General features: G+C 33.6%; 1 protein-coding gene across 2 annotated transcripts; it reads left to right on the top strand.

Annotated features, from left to right (window-relative positions):
• Positions 1-1,075: 1,075 nt before the first annotated feature.
• Positions 1,076-13,733, top strand: tmprss2 (transmembrane serine protease 2). Of its 2 annotated transcripts, none has more exons than XM_067397615.1 (15): positions 1,076-1,251; positions 1,979-2,024; positions 2,164-2,245; positions 3,464-3,737; positions 4,260-4,352; positions 4,435-4,551; positions 4,699-4,828; positions 7,112-7,231; positions 7,412-7,455; positions 9,243-9,405; positions 9,476-9,645; positions 12,305-12,400; positions 12,597-12,739; positions 12,859-13,011; positions 13,150-13,733. In XM_067397615.1, exons 3-15 carry the CDS (start codon positions 2,228-2,230, stop codon positions 13,156-13,158), a joined length of 1,530 nt encoding a protein of 509 aa, XP_067253716.1. In that variant the 5' UTR covers positions 1,076-1,251; positions 1,979-2,024; positions 2,164-2,227; the 3' UTR covers positions 13,159-13,733. The 2 variants fall into 2 exon arrangements, with proteins under 2 accessions (XP_067253716.1, XP_067253715.1); XM_067397614.1 differs by having other exon boundaries at positions 1,934-2,024.
• The last annotated feature ends 7,109 nt before the right edge of the window (positions 13,734-20,842 follow it).

Genomic DNA, 20,842 nt, shown 5'->3' with positions numbered 1-20,842 from the left:
TTACCTCTAATACACCACTATGTCCAACTTCGTTCAGCTTCCGGCTAGTGAGGTCTGATCGCGCTCTGACAACGAAAGTGATGTCTCGCGCTCATTGAAGTATATGGGCGAGACATCACTTCCGTCATCACAACGCGTTTTTTGACCTCACTAACAGGAAGCTGAACGAAGTTGGACATAGTGGTGTATTAGAGGTAAAAAATTATATAAATACTGTTCGGTTTCTCGCACAAACCGATCGTTTCGTGTCTTAGGACATTAATGTGTCGTCACGAGCCGCAGGTTTTAATTTTGATTTGTCTAAGCAAGTTTTATGTACTGTTATAGTTGAAGTTCCCATCTACTGCTATTATTTGACTGACAGACGGCAGCGGTTGCAGTTAAAAATCATAATTTGCATTCGACTGAAGAAAAAAAGTCACCTACATCTTGGATGCACTGGGGGTAAGCAGATAAACATCAAATTTTCATTTTTGGGTGAACTATACCTTTAAATTCTATTGAAGTTAAAACGTTAAAACTATAGAAAAAGTTAAACATGATCTAAAACAGCCACATAAACTGATGAAAAGAGGGCAAAACATCATTAGAAAGCTTTTTAAACTACTCATGACCACCCCTACAAGAATGTATCACGTTTTATTGTATTTACTGAGGTAAATTTTGTCTAACTTGTAGAATTTATAATAGATAATCTGTTAATTAAATATAGGCTATTTATAGATTTATAATACAACGGGGTTAATAAAGGCCTTCTGAAGTGAAGCAATGCGTTTGTATAAAAAAAAATAAAAAATCCATATGTAACAAGTTATGAAGTAAAATATCTAGCTGTCGCCAGACCGCCTTCCGCATTCTACTTACGGAGAAAGTGTAAAACTCTAGCAGTTCAAAAAGCTTACGCTACGCCCTACGCCTTCCCTATTCAACTTACGGAAAAAGTGTAACTTTCTTCGCAACTCTAATACGGAAGGCGGTCTGGTGGAAGCTTGATATTTTACTTCATAACTTGTTAAATATTAATCATTTTTGAATCGTTTCGCTTCAGAAAGCCTTTATTAACCCTCCGAAGCCGTGTGGAGTATACTCATGATGGGTGGATGAGGATGCAGACATTTTCTTCAGCTCATACTCGTTTGGTAACGCTTACTGCCACAAAGTTCGGATGCGTCAGGATATTTGTTAATATTTCTCCGATTGTGTTCATCAGAACGAAAAAAGTCATATACCTACACCTAGGATGGTTTGAGGGTGAGTAAAGCTTGGGGTCATTTTCATTTGAAAGTAAACTAACGTTAATCCTTTAAAGTCTTATTGACCAAACAATCGGTTTCCCAAATGAAATGTGTTTCTGTTTGATGACGGCTGATATTAGAAAAAACAAAGAGATGACATGGCCAAAATCATTAAGATCCTGATGAAGGAGTAGGACATCATTTCAATATGAGAAAATGCTATAAAGCTTGTTTGACTTCCCATGGCACTTGGAAGTAGAAAATTATGTCAAACTGATAAGGTTCCAGACGCTTAAATAATATAAAATAAGCTACATTATATGATATGCTATTGGCGTGAATGAATTAGGATGGCAGAATTGACATTTTTAAGAAACATGGAAGTTGAAAAAGTGACACTTGCATTTGTATATAAAGCCTATAAAACAATATATTTTTAAAGATGAAAAACAAAACATAATCTCTTATATTGCTATTATACCTTGTGTTCAAAGCTGTAAACATAACGTGAGTCAGAAGAAAGCTCCTTTATGAGGCATGAATGTTCTTCTCCGTGTTTATTATTTTGTCTCCTCATTTGGTTGGTAAATTTAAATGCAAAGCTGGGTTTTCTACGTCCTGTTTAGTATTGTAAAGTAAGACATCGGAATGTATGTGATATTTTGCATTTGCATTCACCTGACTGGTGCGTGCTTCAGCTGGTTTACTAAAGGTGTGGCGTTGACTGCTCATTACACATACAGACAACAGACGCTGCAGCTCAAACACTATAGGAGAACCTTCTGTCAGGTAAGTTTTAGTATATATAATTATAATTTATAATATTTTATAATATGTATCAGGCAAGTCAGAGAGAATCTGTGGAAATCATTTCATACAGATCAGTTTCGGTTTCTGAAACTAATAATGTTTGTTTTGTTGTGTTCAGTCAGCAGAACATAGTTTGAGCTTGAAGTTTGGATTGAGTTTTACAGTCCAAACAAAGGCTAAAGATGAACAATAAGGATACGGTAATGGCATAATTCATTATTTTTCTCTCTTAATTTCTATCTGAACATGTTTATCCTCTTTCAGTCACCTTTCACTCACCAATGTCATTCGATTGTCGTTGATTTCATGAAGCAGGATTCTTTGTCAGATACTGTCAGTCAACAACTGCGTCAAACACATTTGTAAAGCATTAACTATCCTAACTATCCTGTCCAAAGGAGAACCTAATGAATGATTCATAAAGGTCATTCAATTTAGAAAAAGGAAAGGAAGTTAGATTTGAATTCATGAAACACAATGGCCTGATTTAACTGTTTGGCCATGCGAGTTTCTGTTTTGTCTGTGTGCTGTTTAATAAGTCATTTTCATAGGGTAGTGTTTTCTGAATAGACCACAGGGAACTAATTATTGTGCCTGAGTGAAATTGAAATTAAAAAAATGAGTTAAATTTATCATTTAACTCATTAAGTACTGAGATGGGAAACTTTTTAAATGAACAATGTTAATAGCTAAATATATAAAATAATAATAAAAATACTAGTGTTTTTTTTTGTGGTGAGAACTATGTAATATTCAATGTAATTTAATTGTTGTTATTATGGTATTTGATATTCAGCAATTGACACTGTTAATATTATATTAACACTGAATATTATATAGTTACTGCCGCATTTTTTATTTATTATTATTATTATATTATTACTAGTTGTTGTTATTATGGTATTTTATATTCAGCAATTAACATTGTTAAACAAGTAATGTATTTATTTTTTCTCTGGCGATAAACATAATATTCAATGCCAACATTTTAATATTCAATGTTCATGTTTTACCACTGTTGTAAGATAAAAGCAATTAAAGCTCATTTCCTGTGTCTACTGCATGTAAAATGCTGAATTGACATGTTTATCAGATGAATTATTGAATTACTATTAAGGCATGTTAAATACCTCAGTCTGTTTAATGTCATAAAAGTAAAGAAGTGAGTATTATGACTCAAATAATGAATGTTCATTTAACATAATTATTTCCTGGAACAGTTTATACATTGTTATTGTTAGTCATTCTGTATATAATTAACATGGACACTGTTGTCTAAAATGGTATTTTCATGATGCACTTCCTTAGGCGTATTAAATATCATTTTCACAATGAATTACATCACAATATGGAAGCAAAATTGTTTTCAAATGCCTTTTGCTCATGAGAAACTGACAATAATTTCTAATTTCTGTCAGATCTATGGCAATGTTTCTCACGTGAACCGTGGTTTCCAACATGAGGAGCAGCGGCCTCCTCCATATGCACCTTCTGGAATATACCCTGCTTTACCTCAGTACCCTGTTCCCCAAAACCCGCAGTTTCTAGACCCGAATCCCTCTCTACCATACCCTTCAGAGAGATACTCACCTGCTCAGAGCCTCCATCAGTATGCTCCTCAAACAGCACCTGTTAATACCTTCAACACGACCACACCAGGACTCCAACGTGACGCTAGACTAGTTCGCAAAGGTATGTGTATGCTTTTTAAGGCACCAAATGGCTTTTCTTTTTAATGTTAAGCCACATATTGATTACAATATTGACATCTTTCTGTGCTTTAAACTAATTGAATGATTGCATGAGACATGATATCGAATTCATGTAAGTATCTTTCAACAAACCTTCTGATGTTCATTCATATTTATTTTGTGCTATAACTAGTAGTAAAGATGATGAGATTATCAGTTCACGTGCGCTATCACTTCGCTTCATCTGAGGCATTGCCATGAAGCTTAATGCGATTTATTGGACGGGAGGCGTGCTACAAATAATGCGTATTCAAGTTTTGATCACGCATCACCTGAAAATAGCACAGACTAAAAGATTGATTGATGGGATTTAAGAATCGATAGTGGTTCATCAAAACGGTTAAGATTGTGAAATCCCTATTTTTAACCTAGCCCTAAAATTTTATGAATTTTAAAGGGTTTTTAAGCTATTTAATGCTTTTTGTAAAAAAGTTTTTTTGTAAAAAATTTTATTCTCTGTCAGCTTCCAGAAGAAAAAAATGGCCATGGATCATTGGCACAGTCGCCATGCTGCTGGTCATTGCTGGGATCATAGCTGCAGTGCTTTGGTTTTATGGTAAGAAACTCTCTCATTTGCTTTCATACAATACATCCACCCATTTGTTTCTTGTTCTGATGTTCTCTGTCTGCACCAACAGGTGTGTTTGATTGTTTGCAAGGGCGGCTCTGTAAAGCAGATAACAAATGCATCAGCTATTCACAGTGGTGTGACGGAGTGCTGGATTGTCAGTCGGGAGAAGATGAAGCTCATTGCTGTAAGAATTCCTCACGCATATGATCCATCACGTTGAACCGTGACCGTTATACCATTCGATGATGCCTATCTTTAGTAAACCCAGTATACAGTTATGAATGTGCCTGCTGTGTCTTTACTGTTTTTTTCTTTGTTGTTGTTTTTGCAGTTCGTCTGTATGGATCTAATTCCCTTCTTCAGATGTACTCAAATGTGAGACAAAAATGGGAGTATGTGTGTTCAGATAGATGGAATGATAACCTCGGAAAGCAGGCATGTGAGGAGATCGGATATGAGAGGTAATGATAGTTTGATTCATCTCAGTTGAAGTACTACAATTAAAAGAGTGTGGCATACACTAGCATTTTTCTCAAACACTTTTACTAAGCAAGGATGCATTCAAATGATTAAAAGTTACAGTAAAGAAACTTGGGTAACGCTTTAGATTACAGCCCGGAAAGTACTGTGTAATTACAACAAATTTACAGCATAACTTTCAATAATTATGGTGTAACTATACAGTAAGTATGTGTAAGTATAGGGGAACAATATGTAAAGTATTGGGAATAAAGGGGTAACAACCAGGAAAATAACAAATTATTTATACTGTAAATATTTTATATCTAAGGGGTACTTATGACATATAACTAAGGGGTAAGTATGACATTATGGGCCGTAAATTAAATTGGAGCTTGTTACCCTCTTATTTCATGTAGTTACAGGGTAAATATGACCTTACGGGCCGTAAATTAAAGTGGAGCTTGTTACACTCTTGTTTCATGTAGTTACAGGGTAAGTAATTAATAAAATGCAAACAATCTGATATCACTGACTCCGAAACCTTTATTTGAAAAATAACTTTATTAAAAACAGGTCTACAACACTTATTATTCATTTTTTTTAATCATTTTTTAATTTCAAACTCTAAAGTCCTGACAGAAAGTAACACGTTTTGTCCATTTTTGGTTTGTTGTTGTTTCTCGCTTGGCTTCCACCTGCTGTTGGTTCTCAGCTGATGAATCTTAAGAAGGAATCCGTTGCTATTCTGTATTCTAAGAAAATACAGTACACTCCGAAATTTTCTAATGGTTTAGGCTATTCATCTTTTTGCTTCCGACCAACTGTCACCAGCGCCTGCATGAGATTCGACTTTGCGTTCGATGAAGCACATTGAAATGAGCAACGTGAAGCTTTCAAGACGTTCTCGCGGGAGATTCGTCTGAAACTCGCGCGAGAACTGCCGTCTCTGTTATTCTGTCTTGTTTGTTTCTCATTCTTATTATCTGTTATTCTGTGTATTTTGTTGTGAGCATTACTAAAAAAAAAACAACAAAAAAAAAAAAACTGACGGCATCCAACATCTGCGTGAGTTTCTCGGCACAACTACGTCACGCTTCAAGATACGTCAAGCAGAATGAACTCTCAACCCTCGCATGCACGCGCAGGAGACAGCTGGTCGAAAGTTTTAAAAATATTTAAATATTTGGCATTTTTTTTACAAATACGTATAGTTTCACTTCAGAAGTCCATTCATCCATTGGGGTCGTATGGATTACTGTAGTTATTGCTGTTTGATGCTTCGACTTTTAGGAACACGTGAGCTTGCATCATAAAGCATTCCCAGATGATTTATTTTTTTCCTAAAATCCTTTTTGTGTTCATCTTAAGAAGGAAAGTCGTATACATCTCAGATGGCATGAGGGTAAAAGATGAGTAAACGGTGAGCACATTTCCGGGTGTTCTGTATTTTTTAAATACAGAATAGCAAATGGGATTCCCTCTTAGGATTCATCGGAAAGAAAGAAAAAGAGGAACAAGAGGAGGAGGAAGCCAAGCAAGAGAAACAAATGTGTTGTAACTTTAAATCTGTTTTGAAATAAGTTGTTTTTCAAAAAAAAGTTTTCCAAGTGATATGACTGTTTACGTTTTTATTTATTTATTTTTATTAATTACTTACCCTGTAACTACATGAAACAAGAGTGTAACAAGCTCCACTTTAATTTAAGGCCCGTAATGTCATATTTACCCCTTAGTTATGTCATATGTACCCCTTAGTTATAAAATATTAAAAGTATGAATAATTTGTTATTTTTCCTGGTTGTTACCCCTTTATTCCCAATACTTAACATATTGTTCCCCTATACTTACACATACTTACTGTATAGTTACACTATAATTATTGAAAGTTACGCTCTAAATTTGTTGTAATTACGCAGTACTTTCCGGGCTGTAATCTAAAGTGTTACCGAAACTTGTTACAAAAGTTTTCTATTTCAAATAAATGCTGTTCATGTGAAACTGAAGTCTGGGGTAATGATGCTGAAAATTCAGCTTTGCCATCACAGGAATAAATTACATTTTAAAATATAGTATAGAAAACATTTATTTTAAATTGTAGTAATATGTCACACTGTTTTTTACTGTATTTTTGATCAAATAAATGAAGCCTTGTTGAGCACAAGTGATTTCTTTCAAAAAATAAAACAAATTATACTGACCTCAAACTTTTGAACAGCCGTGTTGAATGAATGTGGTTTGAATGAATTGTTACATTTGCTGTGTGTTTGTGATTTATCTCTCAGGAACACGTATGCGGGTTATGTGGAAATTGACCCTAGAGCATCACTGGACTATGTGGTGATGAAGACAGATTCTCTCAGCACTTCTAATCTGAATGTGTCCAGTAGTTTTCTCAGTAAAAGGTGTGTCACAGAGTTTGTTTATACCAAATTTTTATATAGACTGTTAATACAGTCCTTCCCGCTGTTTAGGTTTTGGTTACTGTATTTACAGTTTACATTTAATTCTTGGTTAATAATGTTTTTTTTCTCATAATCAGCTTGTTTTAAAAATCTTGTTATATTTCTCTTATGATAATTTAGTTCAGACTGTCCATCTAACAAAGCAGTGGCACTCGAATGTATTGGTAAGATAAAAGTTTTGCATCTCTATTGTTTTATTATTATTATTATTATTTTTATTATTATTTGAGTTATATATAATATATACATATTAGTTATAACAATATAAGAAAAACTTAATCTTAAACTTAAAAAAAAACATAATTGAAATTTATAAAATACCTTAGCATCTCACTGACATGAATAAGTTTAAAGGTGGCGTAGAACGTCTTTTTAAAAGATGTAATATAAGTCTAAGGTGTCCTCTGAATGTGTCTCTGAAGTTTCAGCTCAACATTTTTTTTATTCATTTTTTTAACTGCCTATTTTGGGGCATCATTAAATATGCGCCGATTCAGGCTGCGGCCCCTTTACATTCTCGTGCTCCCCGCCCCCGAGCTTGCGACTGCCTTAAACAGCATAAACAAAATTCACACAACTAATAAAACCCTCAAAATGGATTTTTACAAAGTGTTTATTATAGTTGAGAGCTCCGTGGGTGGGGAGCGTGATCATTTAAAGGGGCCGCAGCCTAAATCAGCTCATATTAATGATGCCCCAAAATAGGCAGTTAAAAAAATTAATAAAAAAAAAATCAATGGGGTATTTTGAGCTGAAACTTCACAGACACATTCAGGGGACACCTTACACTTATATTACATCTTTTAAAAAGACGTTCTACGGCACCTTTAACCACATTTAACAGTACATCAGCAACATGCTAACGAAACATTTAGAAAGACAATTTACAAATATCACTAAAAATATCATGTAATCGTGGATCATGTCAGTTTTTATCGCTCGATCTACCATTTTCGCTATTGTCCTTGCTTGCTTACCTAGTCTGATGATTCAGCTGTGCACAGATCTAGACGTTAATACTGGCTGCCCTTGTCTAATGCCTTGAACATGAGCTGGCATATGCAAATATTTTGGCATACATATTAATGATCCCGACTGTTACGTAACAGTCGGTGTTATGTTGAGATTCGCCTGTTCTTCGGAGGTCTTTTAAACAAATGAGATTTATATAAGAAGGAGGAAACAATGGAGTTTGAGACTCACTGTATGTAATTTCCATGTACTGAACTCTTGTTATTTAACTATGCCAAGGTAAATTCAATTTTTAATTCTAGGGCACCTTTAAGTACTAAAATAATTAAAACTGTAATAAAAATAAAGCTAATAAAAGGAAAACTAAAACAATGATGAAAGCAAATTAAAACATTATTATAACTAAAAACAAAAATTATGAAAATATATAAAAATACCATAAGAGTATATAAATCGTATTAAAATAACACCTATCCTATTGTTTTTTACTAGGGCTGGACGATTAATCAAAAAGTAATCAAAACCAAAATTCAGAATCTCTAACCGTCATAATTTTCCCATATAAAGAGACCTTGAGCCTTGCGTCTTCACTAAACTTTGTCAGTTGTATGTGTTTTAAGGTTTACCAGTTTAGACGATCAGATGAGTATTATATCGAGCTACCGTATGTCAGATCACTCTTTCAAAAGGAAAAAACATCCCACCTTTAATAGTCAAGCAAATTTACAGTACAAACCTTGTAAGTGAACTATGAGGGCAAAAAAAAAACAGAAACAAAATAATCGTTCATTAATTGAGGTAAAATGATAAAATTATCATATCATTAATTATCATATAATTATCATAATCATCCACCCCTATCTTTTACTCACTCTCAGGTGAGAATTATCATTTTTCTGTAAAATATATGAGTATAGTTTGTAAGTAGGAAAATTTAATTTTCACATATGTTGATGCTGTTTTCTGAATTCTGTTCTAGAATGTGGAAGGAGCAGCGGGAGCCGAATTGTGGGTGGAAGCATGGTGACTTCGAAGGGGGTGTGGCCATGGCAGGTCAGCCTGCAAGCTTCTGGAAGGCATTTGTGTGGCGGGTCCATCATTACCCCGTACTGGATCGTCACTGCAGCTCACTGTGTTCATGAGTAAGTGCTCTCATTTAGTCCATCTCATTTAACAAGCTATTATCAACTGACAAATGACAAACTTGTGTAGGATTTCAAATGCAAGGGATTGGACTGTGTATGCTGGATATCTAACTCGTAGCGAGATGTGGTCCGCCACCGGCAATTCTGTAAGCCGAATTGTCATGCATGACTTTGACCCGAGAACCAACGAAAATGACATTGCACTGATGAAGCTAAACCGTCCACTCACGATTACATGTAAGACTAATTTTCATGTTTATTTCCCAGCCAATATAAAAATGTCATAATTATAATTTAATAATACTGACAAATTAAATATTTAGTATTGTTATGTGTTATTTTAATGTTATTTATGTACTATTATAGTGGTTGTTACTATTTTGAATTTTGGTTTTATTTTTATATTTTCAGTTTTCATTTTCATTTTAGTAATTATGTTATGTTCTGTTGCCATTTTATTTATTTATTTATTTATTTATTTTACATATTCCTGTTTCGTTCTTTTTCAATTTTAGTGCTTCATTATTTCAGTTAGTCACCAAGTCAACATTTTCAATTTTCAAACATTTTTAAAGTTTTAAGTTTTTTCATCAAAAATTTGTTTTTTATTTTATTTCAGCTTTTAATTTTTTTTTTAAAGTTTTAGTTTTAGTTAACAATAAGGTTGTTTCAATACTTGTTTCAAGCTTGCCCTGATAATTATTTTATTTAAAAAAAAAAAAACTCAACAGCTGAGTATTACATGAAAGTTTCAGTTTTAAAGAGACAGTTCACCCAAAAATGATCATTTACTCACCATCAGGTTGTTCAGGATTATCTTTCTTCGGTGATAACCCAGTGCAGAATAGTCAAGCTGCTCTTCCATACAAGATTTTCAGCATATAACGATTCATATATCGGCCTGTTCTACGCACAAATTACTTCTAGTAATAATAAGTCTATGAATGAGTTTTATGGTCCACTTTTACAATGCTTTTTCTTTTTTGGGCTTAAAAGGGACCTATAATGCTGCTATTACAAGACGTAATATAAGTCTCTAGTGTCCCCAGAATGTGTCTGTGAATTTCCGCTCAAAATACCCCACAGATCATTTATTATACATGGGTTTCATGTGACGTCACTGTAATCTATCGCCGCCATATTTGGGACCGGTCACAGCTGCGCGCCCTGTTAAAGCCTATGGTGACAGCAGCCACAACTACCAGAGGAAGGCCAAAGAAACACTCTCAGAAGGTTCACAACAAGTTTACAATATATCTGGGATATGTGGTGCTGTTAGCCGTTTCAACAGTCGTCAGAACTACAAATTTATTTGATCCCAAAGTAGTTAGATCGAGTTAGATCGGCGGAATTATTGGCTTCATTCAGAAAGGACCACACCACTGGCAGCCAAACAGCAATGCACAACATTAATAACTGCTGGGACTGTCATTTACATAACATTATAACGAAAACACGACTGTAATAAAATGTTGTGAATTCTCTGTGTTGTTGTTTCAGCGTGTTGTTGTGGTAAGAGCGCGTCGACTGAGTTAAACATTGATTACATAACTTGTTCAAACTTCACTTGTGCATTCGCGTCATTTTGTGCAGATAAAACTTGTAATAATTTTATTAAGTATATCTGATTATTCTCATAAAGGATGTGTTTCGTTGAGGTAAATAACCCACAGAGCTGATGATCATCTATAGCTTCAGCGCGAGCACTCAAAAAGTAAGACAACATTAATATGATTGGGACTGTCTTCTTCTTATACATGATATTATAATCGTATATACTTGTAAAATGACGTTGTGAATTATTTGGGCTTATTTGCTGTGTTTCGGTGTTTCAATGAGATTACTTCAAGTTCATCTGTGCGTGATTTTGTGCAAATACTAGTTGTAATATTATTTTTATTTTGTATTAATATCTGGATTATTTTATATAGGATGTGTTCCGTTGAGTTAATTAACTTTCAGTTTATGTTTTTTTTTTTTTATTCTCTTCAGCTTCAGCGTGCGCAGCTCAAACAGCAATGATCAAGTCATTAAAATGTTTTACGTTACTACACAGTAATATTAAAACTTTAATATTTCTTTTAGAAAATTAATGCATTATTTTTAATACCTAGCAAACACAGCAACTAGAATTCACAATATTTTCAAATAAATCAAATAAATGTGTAGTTCTGACGACTGTTGAAACGGCTAACAGCACCACATATCCCAGATATATTGTAAACTTGTTGTGAACTTTCTGAGAGCATTTTGTTGGCCTTCCTCTGGTAGTTGTAGCTGCTGTCACCATAGACTTTAACAGGGCGCGCAGCTGTGACCGGTCCCAAACATGGCGGCGGGCATAGCGGAAGTGACGTCTTTGAAACCCATGTATAGCTTATCAAATTTGCCCCAATTTAGTTGTGAGCAAAAACATGCCGTTTTTTGTGTGTGTCCTTTTAAATGCAAATGAGCTGCTGCTCCCGGCCAATTGCTCAACAACAACAAAGCTGGAGAATCTCACGCAGCCAAAATGAGGATTGTCAGTAACGGTGTTCAGCCTTACATTGTTCAAACTGGTTACAACTTTTAGAATGCAAGGAAGGAGCTCGCTGTAATCCCTACCAGCCATTTGTTGTAGTTCTTAAAAAGTGATTTCTGTAGAAAATATCCCCCTTTGCATTGAACTTTGAGCATCGTAACTTTGCAGATGTTGTTTATGCTCAAACAGCAACATTACACACTAACGTTAACTAAAGTTAAAAAAAAGTGAAATCATAATCATGTGTGAATGGCCATTTCTGTTGTGTGGAAAAGAGCAGCTTGAACATTCTGCAAAATATCATCTTTTCTGTTTACAGAAGAAAGGTTTGGATGATGACAATTTCCATTTTGTTTTATATGTATCTGGTTTCAGTGAGCGTCAGGCCAGTGTGTTTGCCCAATAAAGGCATGTACTTCTCTGCTCCGTGGGAATGTTACGTCACCGGATGGGGCGCACTGTATAGTGGAGGTTTGAAACTTTTTTTTAAGAGCAAATCAAAAGCTGAGACCGTCTATACTCAGCAGCACCTGTAGCATCTGCTAAAACACATACAGATCCAAATGCATGTGCAATGAATAATATCGCACAGAAAATAAGTCATTTCAGCTCTCTAAAATCTCAGAAACTGAAAAGCTTGACAAGCAAATATTTTGTTTTCTTAAAGGATCTTCCTCAGAAACCCTACAAGAAGCCAAAATTCAGCTAATCGACAGAACAACCTGTAACAGCCGACAGGTGTATGACGGACAAATAACAGACACCATGATCTGTGCTGGCAAGCTGCAGGGTGGTGTGGACTCCTGTCAGGTCAGAAACACACTCGGTTTAAACACAATTAGATGATGCTCGATCATTAAAGAGTAAATCAGAGTACTGTAAATGAATATGTGCTAAAGGCCAAATTCAATAAGTGCTGTTCCACACAGGGGGACAGTGGGGGTCCTCTGGTCACAAAGGAGAATTCTCTATGGTGGCTGGTTGGGGACACTAGCTGGGGTGATGGATGTGCTTTCAGAAACAAGCCCGGAGTCTACGGAAATGTGACCTACTTCCTTGACTGGATATATGAACAAATGCGGGTAAAAATCCAAACTGTGTCACGGAAAATGTTTTATTAGTGTTATTATTAATTTATTATTTTATAAATATACAATGAATTTATAATATTTATTACTATTATTATTATTATTAAAACACCTCTTTGTATTCTTTTTCAGAAATATTAGCTTTTTTATATATAAAGAAGTTTTGAGAAGAGCAACTGATCCAAACCAATGAAATGGGGACTGTGTCCAGGAGACTTTTTTTTTGTATTCGTGTTTTTGCTTATTTTACTTTTTGTTAATATTGTTTTCACATAAATCCATTTATTTATTTTCACTAGTGCCAATGAAGTGAATTGCACTGTATGCTACAATATGCACTCTTCTAATTTTTTATGTATGTTTTATATAAAGAGCACAATTGTACAAATGACTTCATAAATATGGAAAAATTTCTGTCATCTGGGTTTCTTTGCTATTGCAACGATTCATATTTACATTCTTACAGTATTTGACCATAAAACAGGGTGTGATAGGGCAATATAACCACTCCCATCAGCACTGTGGACCGACAGACTGTTTTGCAATTTAATGCTTTTAATATAGAGTTTTATAGATAGCTGCACTTGTTTTCAACAACATCAAATGTATAAGGGAAAGTATATATCCTAGGTCTTCTGACTGGATACCATTGCACTTTTTTCACCATTTTTAATCACTGTTTTTGCCTTCACATTAAATGATTTTCTATAAACATACATTTTTTACTTGTCTTTGAAGTACAATGAGCTCATAAAAGCTGCATTTATAACAATTATATAAGCAAAATGCTTTTTAAAACATTTTAAATGAAGCATGACATCACGCCACTGGACGTCTACAGCCCTTATAAACTTACTAAATACTGTCACTTATTTCATGCTACACAACTAAACTTTGTTTTTTATTTATATGTGGACTTTGACATTATTTATTATATTTTACTAATATTCTTATATATGAACTTTGATATTATCATGTATTCCTCAAAATATAATCATATCAAAAGTCATATATAAACATTATATAGTCATTTATATATTATACACACACACACTGAGAAATATATATATATATATATATATATGACTGGGTATTATTATTTTCTGATACATATTGTAAAGGTACATTTTTGATACATATTATAATAGTAAAGTTTATATATAAACTCATATAAGATATAATAATGTCAAAGGCCAAATATAAATATAAAAACAATAAAGTTCAAATGTGTAGCATGAAATGTGACATTATTTTGGTTTGTGTATGGGTTGTTGACAAGAAACATTACTATATATTTAATTTTTTTTATATGAACTTGAATATTAATATAATTTGAGGACAACATATATATACCAGTATTATACTGTATATATTATTATATTATTTATTATCTGTGACTGTAAACAAATGGATTATTTGAATGATTCCAGATAACTCTGGGAACCTCCTATTAGATATCTTTTTTGGCTTTATGAAGCATTAAGGTTCACAATCAGCTGACCAAACCACAGGAGTAAAACTCCTATGACCCATTTTTCCTCAGCTTTTCTTCACGCCTAAAAAAATGAATTTACACCAACCCACAGAGCCCTCACGGTTCCTGGCTCTCAGTTAATCACCATTATGAAGTGTTATAGCATATTGAGCAGCAGTATTTAAACCTCTCCTTTGCCATTTTAGCAGGACCTTTAATCACCGCTCATTGAATTTGCGACTCTAATCGGCAGATGCTCAGTGGAGGAGATCAGCGTCTGCTACCTGTTTGTACCAATTAGCAGATGCGTGACACTCGGCTGACGGCTCTTCAGAGGGTTAACAGATGTGGCAATTACGGCCTCATTTGAATGAATGCTCAAGGGGTTCAACATAAGGGCTGTGCAATTACACGGCAGCCTGGGAACCCATTTCATCTTCAGCTTTATTCTCGGGCTCTGTAAGAGGGAAGTGTTGGCAGGGAACCCACGGTTTGTTGACAAACAAACCTGCTTCCCGTGATTTTTTATTTTTTTTTATTTTTCACAGAGGAAAATATGCTGAGAGGTCCATAAACCCAAAAATGTCATGCTGATTTAGTCCACTCGGGCCTGACTCGGGCTACATGAGAGCTTAGTTACAACAATGAGTGAATCAATGGGACTTTAAAGGATATATTATTGCCCAGGAAATGATTTTATTCAGATAGGAAATGTATTTATTCAGCTTAGGTTCTCATTCATTCTTATCAATCATTCAATCATTCTTAATCATACAAGTCAGAGGGGGAAAAAGACATTTTGTTTTTGTCTAAAAGAGGTTTTGAAAACAGAAACTAATCCAAACCACTGACACTGAAGGGGATTTTAAAACTATTTTTAAATTATTTATTTTATTTTATTGTCCTCTGGAGCATAAGTGAATAAATTGTACATATAGTGAATAAATACATTAGATTAAAATTATTAATGAATAAATATTTTATTCATTTTGTTTAAAAATGTGTAAAAGAGGTTTTGAGAGCATCTAATCCAAACTAGTGACACTGATTTTGACAATGTCAAATGGATTTTTATTTTATTTTATTTTATTTTATTTTATTTTATTTTATTTTATTTTATTTTATTTTATTTTATTTTATTTTATTTTATTTGTCTTCTGGAACATTACTAAGTAAATAAATTATACATAGTGAATGAATAAATTAGATTTAAATAAATAAAATAATGTGATTAAAAATAGTCTACTAAATAGATTAAATTAATCAAAATTTTATTTATTTTAATTTAATGTAAATAAATAAAAATTAGATTCAAATTAAACAAAACATAAATAATATGTTTAACAGTACATTACAGTTTAGTGAGTAGAAATAATATATAATAATAATGTAAAATAGAAACTAATTTTTAGATTTCTAATATTAATTTTCTAGTGTATGTATTGGGTGTTTCTAAAAGATAGATTCCTTTAACATCCAGGTTCCCAACATGAGGCTGATCATATTTGTGGATTAAAAGATTGAAAACGATTGAAAATGATTTAATCTTCTGTGGGAATTCTGGGAAACAACCTTAAGATAAGTACCAGCTGATTACTTCTATACAATAAAAGTGAATAATGGGCTATAAGGACCATAAAAATGGTCAATCAGCAGATTTGATATCAATTTCAGATAGAAGCTACCAGAGAACCAATAAGATCGAGTGATGTGAAGCCTAAAGTAATATCACGGCATGTTTAAATGTGCGAATGAAATTTGATAGCTAATTTTCAATCATATTATGTCTTCACAAGACTTGAAGTTTTGTTTTAAGGTGCTTTTGTGTTGCAGTCAAAGCATTCACTTACACTGTACAGAAAAGAGCAGCCATGACATTCTGCCTAACATCTACTTTTGTGTTAAAGGGAAGATAGTTAGCGTTAACGGGTTTAGAATGACATTGCATGAATAAATAATGACAGAATTTAAATTTTTAGTGAACTACTGCTTTAAGGAGTCACCCAGGTGTGAGCAGGGCACAGGTTCTCCAGAGAGGACAGATGCTGAGGTCTACTGTTCACTCCACATGAGGTTTTGTGTCCGTAGATCAAACAGAGTGTGTCATTTAGTCTGAGGGCCTGATCAAATACACTTGCCTCTGCAGCCAATGAGGGGGGAGAGCTTGTTACTGGGCAGTTATGGGTTTAGTCTCTCTCTCTCTTTCTCTCTCTCCTCTTGAGGTCGATGTCATACATCAGCGTTCATAGATTCCCTGTGCTGCTGTGTGCGATTCTCCTGAACATCAGCAGTCTGTGCTGCTTTTAAGATCAGCTAATAGCATCAACAATCAGCTCACCTCAGCAACACGAGCAATATTAGGCTTATTAGAGGAACACTACCTGCTGACTTCAAATTATTTCTGTATGTCAAAGGATATATTCATATTTTTATTGCTTTCTAGTCTTTTCTTTTTTTTTTACTCTGCACCATTAACGTTTGTTGAATCCTAAATAGGCAATTTATGTTTTGAAAACGCCTTTAGGTCAGCTAAAATCAAATATTTTAATCTTGATCTTTTTTAAAATCTAAAATTAAGATGCTTTTAATCTAAAACTGGTGAGATTTACATACGGATATTTTTTGATGCTAAAAGCCAAAAGTCTATCATGCGCCAGTGTATTTATGTAGTTCTTTTGACAAACAGAAGGTGGCGTCACTGTCAGGATAAATAAACCACTGACAACAAATATACCACCTCAGAACGTAGTTGTGGGGTTTCCCTTCGTTTTCTCTCACGTCTTCTTAAAAAAACTGAAAAATTTGAAAGCTTCACAAGATTAAATATGATAAATCAAGCTAATTAAGACATCTTTAGTAATTATAACAGAGTGTTTTCGACAAAATTAGCTATAGAATGGTAGCTAATATTGCTACCATTCATAACCCATGTACCAATTCTTAGTAATCTTAATAATCATACCATTTCTGATTCACTTTTTGATTAAGTGAACCTTCAGCAGAGATTTTCTGTACCTTTTGATTGAATATATGTAAGTACAAATTTTTGTTTATTTAGGTTTCAAACTTGTTTTCCAGGATTTTGAGTACTCTATATTCGTGATGAATAATTGTAATTGTAAGTGAATAATATTATGTAAATTGATGAAACGACATATTCACTCAAAAAAAGGGTAAAAATGGTACCTTCAGGGGTACAACAGCTTGGCAGTACAAGGTTCATAGTACTGTAGTACCTTAAGGTATGTATTGTTACTCTAAGGTACAAATATGCACATTTTAGGGGTAAAAAGAAAAAAAAGGTACAAAGATGTCGTTTTATGGGTACTACCCCAGTGACAAGCTGTTGTAAATAGCAATGATTGCATTTTACTTCTCCTGTATGCAGTATTAATAGAACTGTATGTTTTATAATGGATAATCCATTTATGTGAAGAGTATTCTTTGCAATTCTCTTCAGCTTCTTCTGTGTTGGTCAGTCTTTCTGTTGACAGTTTTGTATTTAGGTCACACAGGAGCCCTCGGGCAGCAGTAAACCATGTCCTCTACAGGAGTGATTGACACCTTCTCTGATGGCGAATGAAGTCTCCAGCTTCTCTGGGCTCCAGCCACAATAATAAACCAGCGCTGCACACTGACGGTCGGTCCTCGTCTCGTATTTTTAATTTAACATTTTATTGTGATACATTGTAATTGAGGCAAATAAATCGAGACAGTTGTAGAATAACACAATTAGTGTTTCATTTTTTTTCTCTAGGATGCAATCATCTTTTATTTCCCATTAATGAAACAACACCTCATTTTATGGCCTACTGAACTGAACAGCATGGATTGTGAATTAAATTGAGAGGTAAATAAATAAAAACAAGAATATCTTGCATCGCATATTTACACTGAGCTACAGCCTGGCATGTGTAACCACCACGTAAATGACCTTTAAATCTAGATTAGAGCTGACTTCTCTAGAATTATTCATCATCTGCCTTTCAACTTATACCTTATCAACTAAATCCCAAAATATATTCAACAGGGTTAATGCCTGTCTTAGAAGTTTGGGATCTGTTGGAATCATCATGTGCTATTTTCAGCTACAAACACCTGAAAGCCTTTTAGGACTATAGAACAATAGACTTTCTGTTGCAAAATGTAATTTCCTGTCTAGAGAGACTAGCTTGGATTTGAATGGCTTTTTAATGTTGATCTGAAGTTTGTCTGTGTTGCTTTAAGATGAAAGGGAAGAAGAATCTGGTTTCGGATCAGAGTAAAAGCTGTGGTGTTGCATGTCAATCTCACTCTCCCAGTGTTTATGTGAGAAAGAAAAATCGTACAAGAGCTTTTCAAGCCCTCATTGTGTCTCTTAGACAGCGATAAGAAGAAATGAAGAGAATGTGACTTTTGTCTTCTACTTCTCAGCTGTTCCTGAACTTCCTCCTGAAATAATATTATATATATATTTCCATAATTCTAATTTCCTAATATGTCTCCCCTAGTTACATAGTTACATTACATCACATTAATGTCTCACACTGTGCAGATTTCCCAAAATCAGAAATTGCAATTTTATTTTATTTTACTGATCAAAATGCGCTTTTTATATTATATTATGTTAATAAATTAGAAATTGCAGTATATGAATTCACAAACCCTTTCAAGAACAAATTATCGCATCAATTGTCTCATTTATTTTATTTCATTTACTGATCTAGAGGTGTCTTTTATCTTTATTTTATATTATATTATTTATTTATTTAAATATTAATAATAAATCAGAAATTGCAATATGAAATCAAACACTTTCAAAAACAAATTAGCTGTGACACTGCTTTGCATTATTTGTCTAATTTATTTTATTTTATTATATTTTACTTTTCTTAATATATATGTATATATATATATATAATATATATATATATATATTATATTAGTAATAATATATAGTAATAATAGTAATAAATCCGAAATATGAATTCAAACACTTTCAACTGCTTTGAATCTTTTGTCTCATTTATTTAATTTTATTATATTTTACTTTTCTTAATTTGTATATATTATATATATTATATTATTTAACATATTATATTAAATAATTATATTGTATTATTTTATATATATATATATATATATATATATATATACTATATATTATTACTAATATATATATATATATATATATATATATATATATATATATATATATATATATATATATATATATATTAGTAATAATATATAGTAATAATAGTAATAAATCCGTAATTGCAATATGAATTCAAACACTTTCAACAACTGCTTTGCATCTTTTGTCTCATTTATTTTATTTTACTAGGAGGGGGGTTGCTTAAAATTATGTCAGAGACATAAACTCTTCAAATTTCTCAATAGAATTTTTTTCTAATTGAGTTAAAATTGGAGCATGTATGCAATCAAACTGAAAAATCACTAACATTATGATGTTCATGAGGATAATTGGAACATTATTTCTTCTGCTCAAGTTCACAGCTGAGACCGTCTATACTCAGCAGCACATGTAGCATCTGCACATACCAAACGCAGCCCGGTACATTCATCTGTCTGTCATGTTGACAGGTCTTCAGCGGCAGCGATGTTAACGTCCCGTGGCTGTTCTCCAGTGATGAGTCCAGATGGAGGCTATGTTGGTACCTGCCCTCCCATTTCCATTGCCAGCTCACTCCCTCCTGCCCCCCGTACACCTCCTCACCATCTGTGCCAACCTGCCGTCTCTCCGTCAGACAGTTGCAGGTTCCGCCATGCGTGGCAGGCCTACAGCTGTGCAGACAGCCAGCCCAACATCTGTGTGTCCTATGGGAAAGACGGGGGAATGTCCCGCTGATCTGCTCAGCTGCTGCTGGCCTTAAACACAGCCATGGGCCGGCAGTTCTGCGGACAAGACGGGTTTTGCAATGTAAGTTTAAAACAGAAAGGCACTATAGTCAGTATTTCTTTTTTCCAACCTTACAAAATTCTGTTGCTTATTTTATTATTATATTATTACATTTTAAAGCTGTTTTCAATTTAAATATATTTAAAAATTAGTTATTTCTGTGATGGCAAAGCTGAATTTTCAGCATCATTACTCCAGTCTTCAGTGTCACATGATCCTTCAGAAATCATTCAAATATGCTGATTTAGTGCTCAAGAAACATTTATTATTATTATCAATGTTGAAAATAGTTGTGCTGCTTAATATTTCTGGAAACCGTAATACTTTTTTTCCAGCATGAATCTATGATTTATCTATGACGTCTGTCCGTCCGTGAATTGTTATAATGTAGGTACAATATGTAAATGCTTACTCATTCTCCATGTTAAAGGTAGGGTAGGCAATTTCAG

This window comes from Chanodichthys erythropterus, chromosome 10 (genome assembly GCF_024489055.1).
Source record: "Chanodichthys erythropterus isolate Z2021 chromosome 10, ASM2448905v1, whole genome shotgun sequence".
NCBI lineage: Eukaryota > Metazoa > Chordata > Actinopteri > Cypriniformes > Xenocyprididae > Chanodichthys > Chanodichthys erythropterus.
Note: the sequence above shows the minus strand (reverse complement) of the source record. Positions and strands in the feature narration are given on the sequence as shown.